Below are 12,200 nucleotides of genomic sequence, written 5' to 3'. Positions count from 1 at the left end.
TAAATTTGTTTTTCTTTTAATTTTTACAAATGTTTGAAAGCATCACTGAGCAGGCAGTGACACAAATAGATATTCCAGCAGTGACAGGCACCCAATGAATGGTATTTTCCTGAATTCAGTCCCAGGTTCTCTTGGGATCAAAAGTGAAACAAAATTTACTACAAAAAAAAGCCTGGTGCTGATGGCAGCAGAACTCCCTCACTTGACCAAAAGAGAATTCTGATATCCTACAGAAATCTAAAGATTAATGAAGATTAGAGGCAAATTACTATATCCACATGGGTTAATACCAGTCCCTTGTCTCCTCTCCAAACTTAACCAGTGGGGTGAGGAAGGAATTACAGCTGCCTACAGGCAAAGCCCATTCCTGTAACAGGAATCACCACAGATGGAGCAGGGGTACAGGGACCAAATCTGGCTACTGGATTAAAAACTTCAAAGTGAGGGCAAACAATGCTAGTGGAGGGAGTTCAAAGATCCTCACTCTTATCTTCTGCTGGTCAGCGACGCTGGTTCTAGGAGTCTTTAGCTTCTTTCATTTCTTTCCTTTGAGTAGGAGACTGTCACTGAAAGGGAGACGGACAGGAGTCATTAGTTAGAAAGCACAAACAAAGCTGAACCAGCCCCTCACTGTGGATTTTAGGGTGTGGGGTGTCATGCCCAAAGGATCTGGACTTCCAAGTCCTTCCTACAGGTATTTTTTTTCAAAGCCCCTTAAGCCTTCTGGAATGAGTAAGACAGAATCTTGTCAGAGGTGACAAAGAAGGATCTTCTCAGAGATCTCACAAAGAAGAAATCAGCTCTGGTTTCCCTTCTCAATTCTAAGAAATCTAAGCTTTCAGCTACATCTTATTTTAGCTCAGCTGGCACTGCCTTTTTCAGTAAACACTGGATAGATTAGGCAAAGCCACGAAATTCCTGCCAGCTCTGAAATCAGGAAATGGAGATTTCTAGCATGGACTGGAAAGCTTTTGGAGAGTAATAAAAGTATCTTTCCTAGAGATCATTACCCCAAACTAACACAAATTCCTATGATCATCAGCCTGCCTTCCTACAGCCCTCTTTGCCACAAACACAGGATGTCCTGTAGACATGTGATAGATCAGAGAACGTTCCTCACTCCTGCCTTTGCCATGCAAGGTTCCTTATGGGACACACATGGAGCTCCAATTACTGAGTATCTCCTACTTGATGTAGATGTTTGGCCTCTGCAAGGAAAGCTTCAAGCTTCACATCACAAATAGGAAATGAGGTAGAGATGGAATAAACCTCCTGGGGCCAAAAAGGCCCAAGCTAGAAACATCCCAGGCACCAGGCAAAACAGCAACATCCTTGTTCCAAGTACTAACAAAATTATCAAAATATATAGAGCCTTACCTTCCTCTGTGTCAGCAGATGCAGTAAGGGGTAGAGGGTGGGGAAAAAGAAAAACAAGAATAAGTTGATTAGATTTAACAAAAATCTCCATTTCCACAGTAAGAATGACTGCTCCCTACTTGGCTGTGTCCTCTGGCATCAGGCTCCTCTCAGAGGAAAGATCCTGAGGGAGCTCCAGAGAGGGGACCAGCTTCCCAGGTAGGGTGCAGACAAATCCAGCCATCCGGTCCCTTTACCTGGTGAAGCCCTCATCCTGCAGGTTCAGTACCAAGTTATCTGCTGTGAGATACACACGGTTTTGTGAGGCAGCAATCTGAAAGAGAAATCCATTATGGAGACGCATAAGGGACTATAAACACACATGGGGGAACAGCACTAGGAACCTATCTCCCCCTCCAGATACAGCACTCCTGTTTTATTTCAGTCGATGCAATTCCCCAAAACAACTCTGTAACTTCCTGACTTCCATCCCAGAAGCCATCAGACTTTCCAGAAGAAGTGCTCATTCTGTCTCTGCCACAAAGACCTTTGATCCCACACTTATCTGTCCCCCCTTCTCAGCCTGCAGGGAACCAGGAGCTTTTGGTGGCTGCAGCTGAGTGTGGGTGACGGAATCTGATGTAGATCTGGCTTTATCATATGAAGGGCATGAACTCTTAGCCTCACATCTAATTGCAGATCATCTTAAGCTCTATATGAGCAAAAACAGCTGGGCAGGAACAAAGACCAGGACAGGGCAAATCACATTCGCCTTAAATTCATCACGTGGCCACTGGGCTGGGGGGACAGCACAAGGACTGCAAAGGACAAAGGGAATTCCGTGCGCCAGGTACTCACCGTTTTTGAGATGTTTTGAGCAGCTCGGATCTTACGTAGCTTGATGTAGCCTGGATTCCTGCTGAGAGCTTCCCCAAGGTACAGAGGAACAAAGTTAAGGAAAACCTGCAAACAGAAGCTGCCTGCCCTCCAGGAATTCTTCCTAAGCCATGTTAAAAAACATCTTGAGGGCTAAAAAGAAATCTCTATTCCAATAACATGGGCCTTTGGGCAGGTATGTTTTTCCTTCCCCAAATCAAGAACATTATGGATTATGGTCCAACACAGCCAATAAAAGTTAAAACTTATAGCAGGGAGTGAAGGCTCATGATCTTCTCTGCTCTGACCTGCAACCTCAGGTGAACCTCACTCCAGCCAACTGGAGAAGTGGGGGAAAAAATAACAGTGACCTACTTGAAGCTTTCATCCGATCACAGTCTCCTGAGCGTGAGCTCAGTGTGACGGATTCTCAGGACTGTCAAGCTCAAAAGCCACGTCCCACAAAATCTCCCAAAGCAGGATATCATCTTGGCAGCTGTCGCTTCCCCCTCAGCCTGAACTATCTTCTGCTTCTGCTCCTGCTTGGCCTTCTCCACCAGGAACTGGGCACGCTGTGCCTCCTGCTGGGCTGCAGGGAGAAGGGACACATGCATTAGAACCACATCGTGTCTTCTGAGCCATCAGAACCTGAGAGTGGAGGCCCAGGGGCTCTGCTTCCGAAAGAACCTATGGCACTCTGGGACCATATCCACAAGTACGAAATGTATTTGAGTGCACCTTACCTTAAGTTAAGTCCACAGCATCCAGACCCTCCACATGTAATCCCCACAGGAAGAAACATATTCCCGGCCTGAAGAGGAACCCTAGCCTTGGGAACTCAGTCTCTCCAACAGTCTATCCTATCAGCTATGGCCCAAAACTTTCTGATAATACTTATAAAGTAAACCTGTTCAGCTCCATTACTAAGGAGGCTGAGATTTATAACTCTGTACCTGTACTGATACAAAAGCAGTGACACAGTAGCCCAAATTCCACCTCCTTTTTTAATAATTCATTGAAAGGGAAAAGGCAATCCACCCTTTTCAGGCACAAATGGAACTCACCCACTTGCTTAGCCTCCACAGCTGCTGTGTATTCACGACTGAAACTAAGCTCTGTGATAGCCACATCATCCAGGATGAGGCTGAAATCCTTGGCTCTCTCTGTCAGTTCTCGCCTAATGAGCAGGGACACCTGAAATACAAATACAGCAAGAAGAGTAGCACCAAGCACAGGGTGTTCCTGTGCACTCCAGAAGTGAAGGACAACTGCTCTTCACAGTGTGGGGGGAGACATTGCCTAAGCCCAGCTCCAAGCCATGAACATCAATACCGCCTCTGAACAACACCGCGTATCCATAGCTACACATCACATTTTCAAAACTACATTACAGCTTATTTATAGTCACTACTGTGTAACTAACATTGCAGAAATAAAAAACCTTGAAAGCATCTTTGGTTTTCACATCCTACCACATCTAGTTCCACAGTTCCCACACGTTTTGGCAATAAGCGCTTCCTTCTCCACCTTGAACCTGTCACTGTTTGCAGGCTGTCTTCTCACAATTGTATTCCAACATGGAAAAAAAGTGACCACACAATTTGTTACTTTTCTATTGTGGCTACTCCACTCTTTTTAGCCACTTTGGATGGGTGTTGCTGCAAGATATTTTGATTTATTACACCTTTAACTTGCCAGCACCTTTTTCAGGCAGGCTGACAAGTCCTGCACTAAATATTGACTTAAACAGAAACTATTGCTACAGTATCACATGCTTGGCCAGTCTAGCATTTGCTTTTGCTCTTGCTGCAGCTGTTTTTGAGTTGAACTCGAAAATAATGACACAAACCTTCACTGTGTGAACTGCAAGTGCCTAACTACATAAAAGCACTTCATTTTCTCCTCATTATCAACCCCCGCAATACACATCATTTCACAGTAACAAACACTAGTAAGGATATGTGAAAAGAAGGCAAATCCAATTCAGTTTGTTCAAAAGTTTCAGAGATCATAGAATTATTCTTCTCTAAGATCAGAGATGCTTAACAGCCTTTGCTGTCACATCATTTCCACTCATTCTCTCCACACATGAGGATGAACAAATCCCCCCAGTGCACACTGCGTGGACGAGCACAAAACCCTGAAGTCCCTGCTATGGATCAGTTCTCCTAACAAAACCTGGACACTTAGTTCCTATCTTTGCTTCTTTTGTCACGGATCAGAAACTACCCAAGAGATGCTTTGTACTTCAGTTGACAACTTTTCCTTTTTAGCACTCTACTGATCCTGCAGGATCTCCTGTAAAGCCTTTGAAAAGAAAAGCAGCACCTTCTCTCTCCCTCAGCTGCCATAGGTGATGAGCACTCTCAGAATCCCTGGCAATCAAATTACCACAACACAAACTTTCAGACACAGGCATTTTTAAGCTAAATATTTCTATTATTTAGCAACACCCCTCCCTCCAGATGACCCTCTAATCTTTTTCTAATCAGTGTGTGCAGGGGGGGGTTACAAGAGGATGGATCCAGGCTCTTCTTGGTGGTGCCAATCAATAGCACAAGAGCAATGGATAAAAAGTGATACACAGGAAGCTCCACCTGAACATGAGAAAGAACTTCTTTACTGTGCAGGTGACCACGCACTGGAACAGGTTCTCCAGAGGCTGTGGAGTCTCCCTCACTGGAGATACTCCAGAACCATCTAGACACAATCCTGTGCCATGGATGAAACAAGATGACCCTGTTTGGGCAGGGAGGTTGGACCAGACGAATCACTGTGGTCCCTTCCAATCTAGCACATTCTGGGATTCTACACAGAAGTACTTGCTACCCTTCTGTAGCATCCATCACTGACAGGTTAGTACTTTAACTGTTCATCCCCTTCATTTTTTAGACCCTTCAAAACTGTTTAACTTGCTCTGACAGACATTCTGAGACCCATAAATAGCCAGGGAATATTTTTTTAAAGCCAGTTCTACTGCGAACTGTGATGTAAATCAGCTCTCCCTCCCCCACCTCTCCCACTGCAATACAGTTTTGTCCTCATGTACCAATGGGTCCAGTCTTCTTCAGAAGCAAATGATACAACCTTAGTATTTGCACTGGAATCGAGCTGCAAAGCAGGGCACAGCACCATGCTCTTTCCACTTGGACACATCACCCGTCAACCTAAGACATTTCTCCTTTACCTGTTACAACACTCCCCACATCCACAGTTCAGCAGTTTCTTTGTGACCTGAGTGCAAGCCTGCCCCAGGCAGGGCTCACCTGTGCTCTCTGTGTGATGAGCTGGGAGGCGTTGAACTTAGCCACAACGCTCTTGAGCACCTCGTTGACGATGGAGGGCAGGACCCGCTCCTCGTAGTCCAGCCCCAGGCGCTGGTACATGCTGGGCAGCTCAGCTGCGTTGGGGCGTGTCAGCACCCGCAGGGAGATGTTCACCATCTGCAGGTCTGAGAGAGAGGAAAAGGGGAGAGGTGAGCAGCCTACAGGGAAACCAGAGAGCAGCCCTTCATTAGGGACTGTAGTGATTCACCTTTCATGGCTAGGCTTTGCAAAAGAAGATGTGGGAAAAAAATTTAGGGCAGAACGGCGCTCAGGATATCCGCTATCCACAGAATTGAGCATGGTTCTGATGTTCCAGCATGCTAGAGTTGATTTGGGTGCACCTTTGGAGGCAGGTGTATATGCCTTTGTCTTTTAATCTCTGTGTGACTGCATTTGTAGAAGATGGCCGTTTCGACCCTTGCCCAGCTTTGCAAATGTGGGTAAGGCCTTCGAGCCTGTGCAGTGGATTGGGTGAAACACGGTATGCGTGGAACTGAACCCACCCTTTAATCCTAAGGCTAGGAAGGAATTCTTTATGGGAGGTTGGTGAGACACTGGCACAGGTTGCCCAGGGAGATCGTGGATGCCCCACCCCTACCAGTATTCAAAGCCAGACTGGATAAGGCCTTCGAGCAACCTGGTCTAGTGGCAAGTGCCCCTGCCACGGGCAGGGACTTTCAGATCCATTCTAACCCCTTATCATCCCTTGATTCCATGAAGGGGACCGGCACTGAGGCAGGACTCCCGTCCCCTCCCTCCCTCCCTCCCGCCTCGTGGCCGCTCACCTTTGGAGCCAGTGGGGGAGGAGATTTTCCGCGGGCGCGCTCGGATGTCGTAGATGATGGGATACTGGAACCAGGGGATCCTGCGGGAGGCGGAGAGGCGTTACGGGCGCGGGCACCCGTGGGGCCAGGAAGGGAGCGGGGGGGCCGTGCCCTACCTGAAGTGCAGCCCCTCGGCCAGGATGGTGTCCTGCTGCACGCCGCCGATGCGGTTGAAGAAGATGGCGCGCTGGCCGCCCTCCACTGCGAGGAGAGAGCGGGGGCTCGGTCAGCGCGGGCGACGGGCGCGTGGGGCACAGGGGGGCGGGGTGGGCACTCACCGATGAACACGGACTCGCGCACGCCGTAGGCCAGGGCGCCGGCGCCCAGCAGCAGCTTGAGCGCGGTGCCGACACCGCGGGGCCCGGCCGGCAGCCGCCCCGCCAGGTCCTTCAGGTTCTGCGCCATGGCCGCGCCGCCGCCGCCCCCGCCGGGAAGGACACCGGAAGGAGCCACCGCCGCCGCGTTCCGGCGAGAAACCGCGGCGCCGGGAGCGCCGCCACCGCCCCCTCCCGCCCCCGGCGCCTGCCTTCCGGCGCGGCGGGCGAGCGCTCCGGAAGCGGGTCCGGCCGGAGCCAGATAGAGGGCGCGCCCCGGGCGCCATCTTGGGTGGCCGCGGCGGACGGGGCGGGGCCAGGGCGGGGCCGGCGGGGCGGAGTGGCAAAATGGCGGCGCCCAGGCGGCCACGTGGGGACGCGCAGGGGGGTGAGAAGGATGAAGGGCTCCCGCTGGAAGCGAAGCGGCCCCGCGGGCAGCGGCGGCTCCTGGTGGTGCTGGAGGGGGCGAGTCTGGAGACTGTGAAGGTGCGGGCGGCGAGGGGGTCCGGCCGCGCCGTGGGCGCCCTCGTCCCTCGCCGCCCAACCTGTCCGTGCTTTGGCCGTAGGTGGGGAAGACGTTCGAGCTGCTCAACTGCGACAAGCACAAGGCGCTGCTGCTGCGGATCGGCCGGGACCCCGGAGAAGTGCGGCCCGACATCACCCACCAGGTACTCGCTGGGCCCGGCAGCGCCTGTGCCATCGGGGCAGCCCTGCAGGCGGCCTGGTGACATCGCTCCTCGGGGCTGCGGGCCTGCTTGTGCTGCCGAACAGGCTGTATTTCTTTAAAAAGGAGTCTATGCAGCAGCGGGGGAAAACGTTGACCTAATCAGCAAGCAGGGAGATTTAATCCGTGAAACAGATAGCATCTAATAATTAAGCTCTAAGTGATGTCCATGTGTTAAGAAATTTTAGGGCTTGACGTGCTTCAGTGATCTCGGACCTGGTGGGGGAAGTTATAGCTCGGGGAGAAGGATGCACCACTGATAATGGGCAGAATTTACTGGCGACAAGGGCATTTGGCAGGACTCTCAAGATAACGAGGAAACTAATAAAACCAGCTCAAAAATTTTGTTGAAATCAGCTTTGAGTGGGTAGAAGGTAATTCTGCCATGGAGATCTGCGGCCGCTGACCGAACAGAAGACAGAAACTGAGCATGGGGACTAATTGGCATGAGAAGTGGGAGAATAATTAACCAATAGAAACCAGAATACCGGGCAATAAGAGGACTATGTAACTTGTAGCCAATGAACACTAATTGCTAAAATGTATAAATAGTTAAAAGTTTTGATAACTGCACACATGTTGTGTGGAGGGGTGCCCCATGTGCCTCAGCACTGAATAAAGTAATGTCTGCTTTCTAACCTAGTAAATGGGTTGGAGGGTTTATTTCCTGGTTTTCAGTGACACTTGTACCCTTGGAACCCAGGGGGCGAGTTTGGCCTCTTGTGTTGTGCATGTGGCTTTTGGGTTTAGTCACTGTTTGAGTCTGGGCTTGCTTTCTTAGCATTACAGTAGAACTCCAGTAGTCAGATGAACTTTCAGCCTTAACATCGTTCCCTTCTGCAGTCATGGGAGCTAACCCTCAATTTACCCAAGAATCCTTTCTTGTGCCTTTCTGTTTCCAATTCTGTGTGGTTTTCACTTTCAGAGTCTCCTGATGCTCATGGACAGCCCCCTGAATCGGGCTGGTCTCCTGCAGGTTTATATCCATACCCAGAAGAACGTTCTAATTGAAGTCAATCCCCAAACCAGAATCCCAAGAACTTTTGATCGGTTCTGTGGTCTTATGGGTAAGTGATTCAAAATTTATACCAGCCACAGAATAATGCAGGAAGCTGGCTAAGAGAGGAAGAACTTTGGGAAAGGTCAAAAAGTGGCACCAACCTTAAAATGTGAAACTGAGGAAAAAAAGCAGAGAAATGAAACCATCCATCTGTGATGTTCCAGGGTGCATACTCCAACTGTGTGTTCCTTAGCGCAGTGGTGAGTGCCTGCAGGAGACTGTGCTACCAGCAAAATAACTTGCTGGTCAGTACTTCTTAAGGCTGCTTCAGGCAGTGCTGGGAAATCTAAAGGTAGACTTCTTGTGTACCTCAGCTCTGATCTCCAGGCAGAGCATGGGATTCCTCCAGCAAAAGAACTGTCAGCTTAAGTAATTTTCTTCTCTTGTTTTCTCTTGTCAGTTCAGCTGCTGCATAAGCTCAGTGTTCGAGCAGCTGATGGGCCTCAGAAGCTGCTGAAGGTAAGCATTCTTTAACTGTTCACAGCTCATGTTGCAACGTTCTAGCTCTGCATCCTACAGCAATTTAGGAGGGATTTTTGGGGAGGTTTTTTGGTTGGTGTCCTGTTTGCAGAGAGGGGATGGAGCTTAGAGGTGCGTGGGCACAGTCACTATTCCATACCACCCTGTCACTGCATGGGGCTGGCATCTGCTGTGGGAGCTGCTGCAGGAAAGGAACCCCAAACACTGCTGTCCTTGGAGCTGAGTAATCTGTTTCCTTGTGAGAGCCTGACTGCCATGGCTGGGCACTGACACTGGATAAACTGCAGGGACGAAGGTCTTGTCATGATATTGGATTCCTTGGATGGAGAATTACCTTTGTTGCTGGAAACACCAGAGAAGCAGCAGCCTAAGGAAGATGATGATGATAATAAATGTCGTCATCTTGGCAGAGAATGCTTTGCTGCGGCCAGCACATCTCCCTGAGGAAACGGGTCAGCAGGCAAGGATAGACAACAAGCAGCCAGGCTTGGCCTTCCTCGCTCAGGGCTCTCTCAAACTTGGCTCAAGTATTATGCCAGAACAAGGAGCTGCTGGGCAGGAGCAGGACCTTACTGCACTGCTCATCAGAGACAGAAGCAAGATTTCCAGGTGAGGAAGGAATATACTGAACAATATATTGAAGAATTAATCATCATCAAGAACTGCTGTGACGTAAATGTACTTCGTACATCCAGATTACCCAAAAAAGGTAGAGTGGTCTTAGATCCCAGCGGCATCCTGCTTGCTAGCCAAGATAAGACAAAGGTGCCTAAAGTGGATTACATCAACTTTTCCAAACTCATGACTCCTGGTACCCATCTTGGCAAGCTCCAGTTGTGCCTGTTCCTGGAGGAGAAGGGAGACTAAGGACCCGCTGGCATGGCCAGTGCTGAGGACCTGCCATGTCCAGTAGCCCGTGAGGAGGAGTAGGTGGTGCAAGTACTGACTCTGCCCCTGTAGGTTCACCATGCCATGGAGAACATGGAAGAGTTTGTGTACAAGGTTTGGGAATGGCAGTGGCTCATACGATCTGCTGCCTGACTGGCTCAAGGCCAAAAGTTACTTCCTGCATGGAGAGAGGCCCCCTATGCCCTCCTTCCACACCTGCTTCAAGAGCATCTTCCAGATACACACTGAAGCTGGCAACATCTGGACACACCTGCTGGGATTTGCTCTGTTCCTCTGCCTGGGGATCCTGACCATGTTGCTGCCCAATGTGTACTTCATGGCTCCTCTCCAGGAGAAGGTGGTGTTCAGGATATTTTTCCTAGAAGCAGTGCTCTGCCTCAGCTTCTCCTGGATTTTCAACACTGTCTACAGTCACTCAGGTGGTCTCACAGACTTTTTTGAAGTCAGATTATTCAGGAATTGCAGTGCTGATCACAGGGAGCTTCACTCTGTGGCTCTACTACTTGTCTTTTGCTCCCCTCAGCCAAGACTCACCTACCCCACCATCATCTGTGTCTTGGGCATCTCTGCCCAAGCAGAGATGGCCTCAAGCGCTTTTGCTCAGGGACCTGGGTGCAACTGGTGAGTAATGCAGAGGAACAGGGAAACATGATGTGTACCTCAAGGGGATTTGATTTTTGAGTAAGAACAGTCTGTAATGTTGAATTGTGTATGTAATATTGGTTGCTGAATGACATATGTTACATCGTAACTACTGTGGACAGTGAGGATGGACTGTTCCAGTCGCACTAGTTGTGAGCTCCTAGTGCAGTTTGCAAACAGCTGACAACAGCTGTTTGTTTGTTTGTTTGTTTGTTTGAAACAAACAACGGACCTAGCTATGTGGCCTTACCTCTACATCCCTGTGAACTTTCTGCTTTCTGTAGGTGATTAAGAATCCAGTCAGTGACCATCTGCCCGTGGGCTGTATGAAGATTGGTACCTCCTTTGCAGTGTCAAAAGTGACGGATCTGCGTGAGCTGGTTCCTGCAGCGGAGCCAGTTGCCATTGTAGTGGGAGCTTTTGCCCACGGTTCGGTAAGTGTGTGTATCCCTTATTTGGAGTTGTAAAGATCTTCATCAGCATAGATTTCAGTCTTGTTCTGAGTATGGAGGTTTTACCTGCCCCTTTTTTCAGGTTGGTTTCCCCCCTGCCCAGCCCCCCATTTTCCCTCCAGACAGGCTTGTCAAAAAAGGCCCAATACTGCAACACTTGGGACTGTTCTCCCTCTCAAGAGAAGGCATTAGTGAGGGCTAACAGTTGTCCTGCTGGAGAAATACTGTGCCTCCCCAGTTAATGGAATCACAGAATTGTTAGGGTTGGAAGGGACCTCTGGAGATCATCTAGACCAACCCCGCTGCCAAGGCAGGGTCACCTAGAGCAGGTTACACAGGAGCATGTTCAGTTGGGTTTTGAATGTCTCCAGAGAGGGAGACTCCACAATCTCCCTGGGCAGCCGGTTCCAGTGCTGTGCCACACTCAATGTAAAGAAATTCTTCCTCACGTTGAGGTGGAACTTGTTGTGTTTTAGTTCCATTACCCCTGGTCCTGTCGCTGGGCAACACTTAAGAGTCTGGCACCATCCTCTTGGCACCCACCTTTGAGATATTTAAATGCATTGATGAGATCCCCTCTGAGTTTCTCTTCTCTAGACTAAACAGGCCCAGCTCCCACAGTCTCTCCTCATAAGAGAGATGCTCCAGACCCCTAATCATCTTTGTGGCCCTCCACTGGACCCTGTCCAGTAGCTCCTTCTCTTTTTTGTACTAATGGAGATAGATGGGGCTCAAGGAAAACTTGCAGCTTGATGGGGGTTTTTTCTATTTTTTTTTTAATCCCTCTTTTCTCTCAGGTCAATGTTGACTATACAGAAAAGATGGTCTCCATCAGCAACTATCCCCTCTCTGCTGCCCTGACGTGTGCTAAAATTACTACTGCCTTTGAGGAAGTCTGGGGAGTAGTATGAGCTGCTGCTGCTACTGCTGTCATGGTGGACTTCTGTACAGTGACTCCATGTTCCAGAAAGGCTCTCTTACTTAGGTGTGGACCTGGTGCAAGTTTCTGCTCTTGGAAAGGAAAAGCCTTCAACTTTGTCCTTGTAGCTTCTGGAGCACTGAGACTTTAAACGGACTGCCTCACTGACCCTTTTTCCTCCTATTAAATGTATCTTTTGATTTAAAAGTGCTTGTGAATTTTACTTTCTCATGCTTCATACGTGGGCAGGCCGTATCCCTTTATAGCAGGGACTTGGCCCAAATTTGTCAAGGAACTGAAATTCTTAGCTGTGCCCTG

At 49.3% G+C, this 12,200-nt stretch overlaps 2 protein-coding genes and 1 pseudogene across 2 annotated transcripts; 2 read left to right on the top strand and 1 right to left on the bottom strand.

Moving 5' to 3' along the window:
- PHB2 (prohibitin 2) lies at positions 1–6,841 on the bottom strand. Its single transcript, XM_051780854.1, has 8 exons — positions 6,661–6,841; positions 6,499–6,583; positions 6,344–6,423; positions 5,499–5,683; positions 3,297–3,426; positions 2,718–2,821; positions 2,215–2,292; positions 1–1,690 (listed from the first exon to the last, which is right to left on the bottom strand). Exons 1-8 carry the CDS (start codon positions 6,785–6,787, stop codon positions 1,610–1,612), a joined length of 870 nt encoding a protein of 289 aa, XP_051636814.1. The 5' UTR covers positions 6,788–6,841; the 3' UTR covers positions 1–1,609.
- Positions 6,842–7,019: 178 nt separating this feature from the next.
- On the top strand, positions 7,020–12,089 carry EMG1 (EMG1 N1-specific pseudouridine methyltransferase). The gene is made up of 6 exons (XM_051780877.1): positions 7,020–7,182; positions 7,263–7,364; positions 8,346–8,487; positions 8,881–8,939; positions 10,796–10,945; positions 11,761–12,089. Exons 1-6 carry the CDS (start codon positions 7,045–7,047, stop codon positions 11,872–11,874), a joined length of 705 nt encoding a protein of 234 aa, XP_051636837.1. The 5' UTR covers positions 7,020–7,044; the 3' UTR covers positions 11,875–12,089.
- LOC127468077 (adiponectin receptor protein 1-like) lies at positions 8,948–10,789 on the top strand (annotated as a pseudogene).
- Positions 12,090–12,200: the final 111 nt, after the last annotated feature.

This window comes from Manacus candei, unplaced genomic scaffold, assembly GCF_025592945.1.
Source record: "Manacus candei isolate 608988 ecotype Guabito, Panama unplaced genomic scaffold, ASM2559294v1 h1tg000014l, whole genome shotgun sequence".
In the NCBI taxonomy this organism is placed as follows: Eukaryota; Metazoa; Chordata; class Aves; order Passeriformes; family Pipridae; genus Manacus; species Manacus candei.
The sequence above is the reverse complement of the archived record's forward strand: the minus strand, read 5'-3'. Positions and strand labels throughout refer to the sequence as shown.